The following is an 8,951-nucleotide window of genomic DNA, read 5'->3' as shown; positions in this document are numbered from 1 at the left end:
TTTTTTTTTTTTTTTTTGAGAGAGGGTCTTGTACTTCAGGCTGGCCTTGAATTTGCAGCAGTCTTCCTGCCTCAGCCTCCTGAGTGCTGGGATCACAGGCATGCACCACCACACCCAGCTTATTTTCTTAGTATTCTGAATTGCCATCCTACCCCCACTGCTACACCCTTCTGCTAAGACCATTAGATTCTCCCCTGGAAACATTCCTTCTGGACCCAACTCCCCTTTTCAGACAGTGTCTCAGGGCTCTTCCATTGTGATCTTGGCCATGTCTCTCCTGCACTCTGCAAGTTCCTTTGTTTCAGGGATTGGTTCATCTGGCTTTCTGTCTCTCTTCTTTCCCATTCCTTGTGTCCATTTTGCACATCTGCCTGTAGCTTCTTGAAAAAGTGGGTGACAAGAGGCACATTCCCAAGACCTTGCAGTAATTTTGCTCTTGTTCTATGGTTGATGTGGAGTGCTGGGTTGTGCATGGTTTCCCTTTAGAATGTTTGAAGGTGTTGCTTATGCCTCTGGTGCTAGGGTTGCTGCTAAGATGTTTAATTAGTGGTCTTTGATTTTTGTGCTTTTCTGTTTGGTTTTTGAGACAGGATCTTGCAGGCTCTTACTTGGGGCTAGCTTTGAAGTCACTGTGTAGCCCAGGCTGGCTGCACTTAGGGCAATCCTCCTGCCTCGGCCTCCCGAGTGTTGGGATTACAGGTGTACACCTGGCTGATTTTTTTTGTTTGTGACTGTTTTTCCTTGTCTAGAAGCTATTAAAATATTTTCTCTGTCCCTCAAGTTTTGCAGTTTTATGATGAGTCTTTTGAATTTTGGGTTTTGTTTTGTTTTGTTTTCATTATTCATGATGAGCAAAAGTTCTGGAGCTGTCTTGCTTTATTTATGTCCCTGTCTCCCTCTTCTCATTCTGGAGCTTCTTCTTGGCTCTGAAGGGTTGCAGGTGCTCCATCTTCTCTGGTTGTGGTCTCACTCACCCCTTTGAGAAGGGCATTGAACTCTTGTGAATATGACATGAATCCCAGCTGCTGTTTCAGTGCATATTCTAGCTTAACTGGCTTTTCATTGTCCTCCATGCCTTTCACCCAAATAGGCAGTAAGCAGTGGCACTAAGGAAGGTGAAAACACAGCTTTGCCATCTCTTCGTCCTCCCACACCTGACTTCTGAACAGATTCTGGGGCTGGCCATATATCTCTGGGGCTTTGTGCCTGGAGACACCTTATGCATAGTGGGGAGAGAGGGCTCCTACAAGCTGAGAGGAATCTTGTAGCACCAACAGAGAGTTGGCTGGAGAAGGGGTCCATCCTTTGAAATACTCTCCAAAAATTTATTTTTTGTTACACTCTGGTGTAAAAAAATAAAACCCAACCTGGAAGTATTTGTAGCAAGGATGTACAATACAATACAGAGGCCTAGTCTGCAGTGTACTGACATCTCCATATAAATGTACATGCAAATTTTAATCTGCCAATTTGCCCTGAAATCTGCCAATAGAAAACAAAGCCATTGTTACATTTCACTTTGTGTAGTTCTCAGGCTTTTGAATGTGCATTGTGGCTGAGATGGTGGACTTGGCAGTGGGCATCTGTGGCTTTGTGGCTGGCTGTGTCCAAAACCTCTCTAAGCCTATTTCTTCTCTATCCATGGAGGTGGAATTTTGCTGAGGCAAATGGGACAGAGCTGGGTCAGCCAGGATAGGAGGGAGCACCAGTGAGACCCTCAGCAGGGAAGTTACTCCACCAGTCCCCAGGTAAAAGATGGATTTTAGGAGCCCCAGCAACTTGTCCACCTGTCACATTTTACCTGCCTCTTTTTGGGGTGGATCAGGCACTTCCCACAGTCCCTTTTCAGGCAGGGAAGGAAGAGTTCTGAGAGGGCATCAGCAAGGCCATATGCTGGACATTTGTGAACAGGTGACTGCCCCTTTTCCTGGGTCAGCCTTTGGAAGTGCTATAGCCCCTGCCCAGGGTGGCCTTGGGGGTTTGGGATGAGCTGCTCCCTGGCCTGGCAGTGGGATCACATTGAGATCGAGGTCCTGGGTGTTTAAGAGCAGCAACAGCTGAGAACATGATGTCTTGCAGTACTTTTGAGAATTTGAGAAAACCTCAGAGCCAGTCCTTTCTGGAAGCATCCACCAGCACAAGTTTGTGGTCAAGGGGGTGGAGGCATTTACTTTCTTTTCTCCTTAGATCATTTTAGTGACTACTTTTTTTGTTGGGTTTTTTTTGTTTGGTACCAGGCATTGAGCTTCAGACCTTATGCTTGTGAGGCAGGCAGTGGAACCACTGAGCTATATCTCTGGCCCTCCTTAGAACATTTTGAATGAAAAGGAAATACAGAAGCTCAGTCTATGCTAAAAAGCAAACAGCTTCATTTATTGATAATATGAAGTAGACATTTTGAGTGTGATTACTGTTAGCATTCAGTTGAATTCTCAGTATGGGCTATGTCCTGAGCTGTTTATAAGTATGGCTTTATCTAAGCCTTGTAATTGCTGGCAGATCCCCATTTTGTAGGAGAAAGAGGCTCAGAGAAAGTGAGTCTTTCCAATGTCATACAGCTGCAAGTGTTGTCAAGCTTGAAGCAAGGCTCAGCATTGAGGGTCCCAGTGTGTGGAAAGAACTCGATATGCAGGCTTGCTGTTGGCACATCTATACAGATACTCTGAGGGTTTTATAGAATCCTGCTAAGCAGTGTTCATGTAGATCCACCACAACAAAGGAGGTTACCTAGAACCATGTGCAGGTACTCACTGGGACCTGCTGAGGGACTGAAGGGAGGAACAGCTCCTGCTTGAGGCCACAGCATGAGGCCTGAGACCTTCAGGGCCAGTTGTCCCAGAGCCCCAGGCTGACAGCATCCTGTCCACTGGCTGATGCTCAGGGATGGGTATCCATGTCTGGGTGCTCCCAAGCATGGCTGAACCAGGCTCCACATGTAACCATTGTGTGACCCCAGTGGGATTCATACCTGTCCTCAAAATCATAAGTTGTCACTGCCCCAGGGAATGTGTTTGACAAAAGTGTCGCAGTGGTTGATAGGTGCCATGTACAGGAGTCAGGATTCTGAACTAATGTTTGACAGGTCTCTGGTGGAAGCACACAGTTTCCTATCGTGAGGAGCGATGTTATGTTTTATTGCACATAAGTACAAAGTGCCCTCTTCCAAGCACAGCTGGCAGGCAGAGGTCATATTCTCTCAGGCTTCAAAGAGTACCAGGAGGACTCTGAAACCAGAGTGCTGCCTTCTCCTGGCCCTTAGTAAAGGTGACTGGCCCAGGAACCTTGTTTGCTCAGTGCTTTTGATCAGGAAGACCATAGCCTCTGGAGCAGAGAGCCTGTACCTGCCATGCTACTGTCAGCCTTTCAGAGGCACTTGGCATTGCTGGTGTTGGGAGAGCTTGCCATTTGGTTTTTCCACTTCTTCCCTCTGCTATTGATTCTTTTTCACAGGTACCTGCACCAGTCAGGGACCCTGAACATGGAGGCCCTGGACGACGCTCCATCGGACCCTGTGGAGGGCCTGGAGGAGGACATTGCTGACAAGGTAGGCACTGGGTACTGAGGACCAAGGGCCAGGAGCAGGTCATGGGAGTACAAGCCAACTGCAGCCAGGGTCTGAAGCTGTCCCCAGATATGGTGCCTTGTGCTCTGTGGGCCCTGGGTGGCTGAAAGGACACCTGGGCATCATCTTGGCACTTGGGGGATGCTGTCTGGACAGTCCAGTAGCAATTGGCAGTGGTGTCACTAGAGGTAATTAGATGGACCACACAGCCTTGACATTCCTCAGCAAGTTCCCTCAAGGGTTCAGTGGCTATGGGATGAAGAAGAAAATTTGGTGGGTACAGGTGCAGCAGCAGAAAGAACTGGAGCTAGAGTGGGAGCCGGGATTTCAGATACTACGTGAGTGCCTTTGTGCAAACAGAGGAGACAGCCCAGGGACAGTGGCGGGAATGCCCAGAGATACAGCTTACTGGGGCCCGTGAGGCGAGACTGGGCCTTTGGCCTGCAGTGGCCACAGGGCAAGGAACTGTAGAGGTCAAACCCCTGCTTCCCAAGGCCAGCCTGAGACTTGGGGAGGGGCCACAGTGCCCCTTGTCTTCCCTCACTCCCCCTACCCTATCTCTGCCCCTTCTTGCACCATCTCCTCCCTCTTCTGCATGTCTTTCCTACTCCGTTTGTCTCTACTTGAACCCCCCATACCGACTTGACCCCCACATCCCATCCCTACCCTCTGCTATGCCCTGTCTCTACTCCTCTTGTACCCATCTCTTCACCCCCACATCCCATCTCTCCTGCCATCTGCACTTCATCTGTGCCCTCTCCTGTACCCCACCTTCATGGAGTCTGCACATCTGCACACTGCAGCCCAAGGCTGTGTTCCTCCTCCTCTGCCTTCATTCCTCCTGCTTTTGTGCTGTCTGTCTCCCTTTTCACAGGAATCCTCTGAAGAAGGCTGGGACCTAGGCCTTTCTGTCACTTATGTCCCCAGCTGCCTGGTTCTCCTCCATGGGCTGTGTGGACCAGAGCAGGGGCCCTACTTGTTTCATGACTGTGGTCCTCACTGCTCTGTGAGTTAAAAGGCTGCTCTTGGGCCCTCAGGCCTCAGAACCTCCTATATTGTGTCCCTTGTCCTGTGGAGGTGACAGAGTGACCTAGAAGAAAGCTACAGGGGGTTCCTGGAGCAGTCTCAGCCAGGGCTGAATAAAACATCAGCTGCGCTAGGCACCTATGGCACCCTGTGCTGCCCTCTAGAAGCTCCTGGGGATGCAGCCCTCCTACCTCTCCTCCCTGATATTCAAGCTGTGTCTCATCACTAAGGTCATCTTCCTGGAGAGGCGGGTGTCAGAACTGGAGAAGGACAGCTTGGCCGCAGGGGAACAGCACAGCCGGCTGAGGCAAGAGAACCTCCAGCTGGTGCACAGGTGAGATGCACATCCATTCAGGTGCTGGCTGGGCAGGCTGACCTGAGACTCTCATTTGAGTATTCTCCCCTACAGGTATCTGGGCCTAGACACACACAGGGCCCCAGAGGAGCAAGGGAAAGGTGACCCCTTGCCCATGCCCACACAGAAGAGGTCTGATAGCAAGCAGTGAACATAGGACACGAAGCTCAACCTGGGGGCACTGAAGAGAACAGATTAAAGCCTCAGGAGGAACTGGGGCATGGGCGGTGGTGGAGGGCGTGCATAGAAGGCTGAGCAGTGGGCCTGGTCCCCAGAATCAGAACAGACCCAGGAAGAGGTATATTTCTCAGCTCATGGTGAGTGTCACTGTACATGGAGCTTCTCTAGGTAAGTTTTCTGGTCAACTTGGGAGCCCTCCTGGGGCTAGCCCAGTGTCCACCTGCAGCTGGCCTCCACCTTGCACCCTGTTTCTGAGCCCTGCCCTCGTAGCACTGATCCCTGGGTTGGGGCGTGTTTTTCCAAGATCGTCGCTACACTTTGTACCTCTCATCTGCAGTCTTAGTCACCTTACTGTCACCCGAGGAGCAGACCACGCCTCCATTTCAGATGGTAAAACTGAGGTGTGGGGAATTTAGATTATGCCAGGGATTGGAGACAGCAGGAGGGTTTTGGGGGTGAAGGCAGAGCCCTGCAGTGGAGGAGCAGGTCAGGGAGCACCTGTGTGGGGCAGAATTTATCCTTGAGGGTTCCTGGCTGAGGAAGTCGCTTAGTAGCAGAAAAGGCACACTGAGCAGGAGACAGGATCTACAGTCCAATCATAGAGGTGCTAAAAAGGAAATGAAGCACAGCTGCTGGGTTTGCATGGAAGAAGGGACAAGTTCCTTCTGGAGCAGACTTTTCTGAATTCTCCAGCCAGATGTGTGTATTCACAATAATTTTTCTCATGCACAGTGAGAAGAGCTTAGTTTTGAGGTTAATCTGATGTTGGGGCAGGGGGAGTGGAGAGGCACTTGTGGCATCCATGGGAGAGATTCTCTGCCTGGAGCTGCTGTGCTGGCCAGACTGCCTCAGCCACATGCTAGCTCTGCCACAGCCTAAGCTCTCTCAGGGCTTTGTACCTCTGAGCCTGTTTTCTCATCCATAAGTTGAGTATGTGGTTGTAGAGAATTCTGAATGGCCCCGGACAAAAGCCACATATACTGGTGCTGGTAGTAGGTGTCCCCTTGGTGACCCAGCATTCCTGAAGCTTGGTGTCTCCCTTTGTATGAGGCTGATGTTCCTGACTGTCCTCCAGTTCAGGAGCTCTGAGAGTCAGCACTTGTGGACCAAGCTGCACATCATATCAACATTACAGAAATACATTGTCTTGTGGAATTAGGCCTCGGCGTGGCGCTGCCCACCCGCTTGCATTCCCACTGAGAAAGTACCTGCCTCTAATTCCTGCTGCCAGGTTGGTGGGTCAGCCACGTTCCTGAAGGACTTCAGTTCCATGGTGTGTTAAGTGTCTTGTGTCCCCAGAGAGGGCTGTGTCCTGAGCTAAGTATGGAGGTTCCATTTTCATCTGGTGTTATCCATTATCGGTGACTCTAGCTATAGGATTGCTGCATTTAGCTGTCACATTCACTTTCTACAGGGTTCTGCAGCCCTTGGACCTCAGGCGCTTTCTGGCTTCTCCCTAGCTCTAATGGCTAGGCCAACCTGGCTGCAGTGTTTCAGCACCTGGTGGGCATAGTAGACATCCTTGTCTCCTCCCCTTGCCTTTAGAGCCAATGCCCTGGAGGAACAGCTGAAGGAACAAGAGCTGAGAGCCCACGAGATGGTACTAGAAGAGGCAAGAAAGCAGAAAGAACTTCTGTGTAAGATGGAGCGAGAGAAGAGCATCGAGATTGAGAACCTGCAGGCTAGGTAGGCAGTAGAGAGTCCCAAAAGATACAACATGTGGGAAAATGTTTTACTTTAGGAAAAGGAGGATGGGTCGGGAATATAGCTCAGTGGTACAGTGCTTGCCTGGCAAATGCGATGCCCTGAGTTCAGTTCCTGGTACTAAAGAAAAAGGAGAAAAACCAACTGGAAAGAACCTCAGAATTCTCCTCAGAGGCCATGAAATCTATGTCCATAGGCTGACCCTTGCTTCTGCAAGTCTGTCCTCTCCATATCCCCCATCACATATTTGTCTCATCCAAGTGCATTGGGGGATACCTGTGGTCCGAGCTATTCAGAAGGCTGAGACAGGAAGATTGCTTGAGCCAAAGAGTCAAGGAATTGTAGAGCAGCCTGAGCAGGATAGTGAGACCCTGTCTCAAAAAAAAAAGAAACTTTTTAAAGAGAATTTTACAGAATTACTTTTGTGCTTACTTGGAGCTGATACTGCAGATATTTGGTACATTTACAAACACATTAAAAGGATAACCAGAGTGTCCACACACATCGATGGATGTGTCAGAGGGACCCTGAGGTCAACTGTAAGAGCTCCTAACACCAGAGCAGGAACAGCCCAGAACAGTGCTCCACAGGAGCATCACTGGTGTAACTACTTGTATAGGACACACAAGTCAGTGACACAGCTAGTCAGTAAGTAGATAGGGAAGACACACCTTCAGAGGAATCCCAGGAAGCATCTGTAGACATCCCTCCAGGGGGTGGCCAGGTTCCCCCTCTCCTAGGGTCTGGACTGGGTCGGTTTACCCAGTGGGAAGAGAGCTGTGACTGGACAGAGGTAACACCCGACAGACACAGTTTAACCAGGTGACTTGTGAGTCCTGTGGGTGTCCAGTAAAGTGTGACAAGAAGGTCCTGCACCACAGTGGGGTCTTCCCAAACCCACTGCCCCATCTAACCATGAGAAAACATCCGGCAGAGTCATTCTGAGGGGCATTCTACAGATCACATGGCCAGGGCTGGCAACACACCGGAGTAACAAAGACAGTCTGGGAGACCTATAAACCCGGTGACACAGGAGACATGAGGGCTGATGCTAGAGGTCCCTGGTAGGATCCTGGGCTTTGGTGGAAAATCTACAATGTACCGTTTGGTAAATTGTGGCCCACCTGGTTGTGTGCCTGATGAGAAGAATGCACCATAGTGGTGAGCAGTGACAACAGGAGGGAAAGGAAACAAGGCAGGCCCTGTGGATACTACATTGTCTGCAACTTTTCTGTGAACCTTAAGTAACACCAGCCCCAAATGTATTTAACAGCTGGCATAGGATACAGAAAAGCTTTTGCCTAGAGCACTCACATGGGGTGAAGACTTTTGTGGGCATTTGAGTCACAAAGCAGGCCCCAGGAGGGTTACTCCAGACTCTAGGTCTCCCTTACCCTGCAGAGGCACGTTTTTTAAGAGGGCAGGTCCCAGCCTTGTTCTCATGTCCCAGGCTGCAGCAGCTGGATGAGGAGAATAGTGAGCTGCGGTCCTGCACGCCCTGTCTGAAGGCCAACATTGAGCGTCTGGAAGAGGTGAGCTGCTGACTGCAGGCTGTGACCAGCAGGGCCAGGCCATTCCCACCTGTGGGTGTCAGGTTCCGCCTCCAGCTGTCTTGAGCATGGGCTTTCCTGTGCTCTCTGCTCTTCACACTGACAGGGTGTGAGGACATGCACTTAGGGGCAGCTACTCCTAAGGGCAGGATGCCATTACCTGGCCCTGCTGTACTCAGGAGTGAAGGAGCCAAGTGTTTGTCAAAGGGCACTGGGCTCTACCCAGCCTCCAGTGGACTCGGGATCCTTGAATCCAGAGGTCCACACTAAGATCGACCCCCAGGTCTGAATCCAGAGAATAGTGTCCCTTGCATGGCAGACTGTGGAGGCCTCTAGTTGGCCTGCTCCTGCAGATTTGTGGGAGGGGCAGCACCCTGGGCCCTGTATCCTGGCTACTTGCTTAGAGGCCCCTCTTCTCTCCTTCCTCATCCCCTGGAAAACTGAAGCCAGAAGGTATTCTGAGACCATGTGGGCTCTGGCTTTGTAAGCCACAGGTGTCAGACCAGAAATGCACACAGACACTGATCAGGTTCTATCCTTTTGTTTCAGCTTTTTTTTTTTTTTTTTTTTTTTT

At 50.4% G+C, this 8,951-nt stretch overlaps 1 protein-coding gene across 5 annotated transcripts in view; it reads left to right on the top strand.

Annotated features, from left to right (window-relative positions):
* Positions 1 to 8,951, top strand: part of Rab11fip3 (RAB11 family interacting protein 3) — a 44,341-nt gene that overhangs the window by 33,004 nt on the left and 2,386 nt on the right. For all 5 annotated transcript variants that reach the window (XM_010620602.3, XM_010620605.2, XM_010620601.3 and 2 more), the window contains 4 exons: positions 3,451 to 3,544; positions 4,819 to 4,922; positions 6,669 to 6,809; positions 8,278 to 8,359. In XM_010620602.3, the coding sequence (XP_010618904.1) occupies positions 3,451 to 3,544; positions 4,819 to 4,922; positions 6,669 to 6,809; positions 8,278 to 8,359 (421 nt within the window). The remainder of the gene's footprint in view (positions 1 to 3,450; positions 3,545 to 4,818; positions 4,923 to 6,668; positions 6,810 to 8,277; positions 8,360 to 8,951) is intronic.

Source organism: Fukomys damarensis, unplaced genomic scaffold, assembly GCF_012274545.1.
Source record: "Fukomys damarensis isolate Sample0158 unplaced genomic scaffold, DMR_v1.0_HiC HiC_scaffold_34, whole genome shotgun sequence".
Taxonomy (NCBI): domain Eukaryota; kingdom Metazoa; phylum Chordata; class Mammalia; order Rodentia; family Bathyergidae; genus Fukomys; species Fukomys damarensis.
Note: the sequence above shows the minus strand (reverse complement) of the source record. Positions and strands in the feature narration are given on the sequence as shown.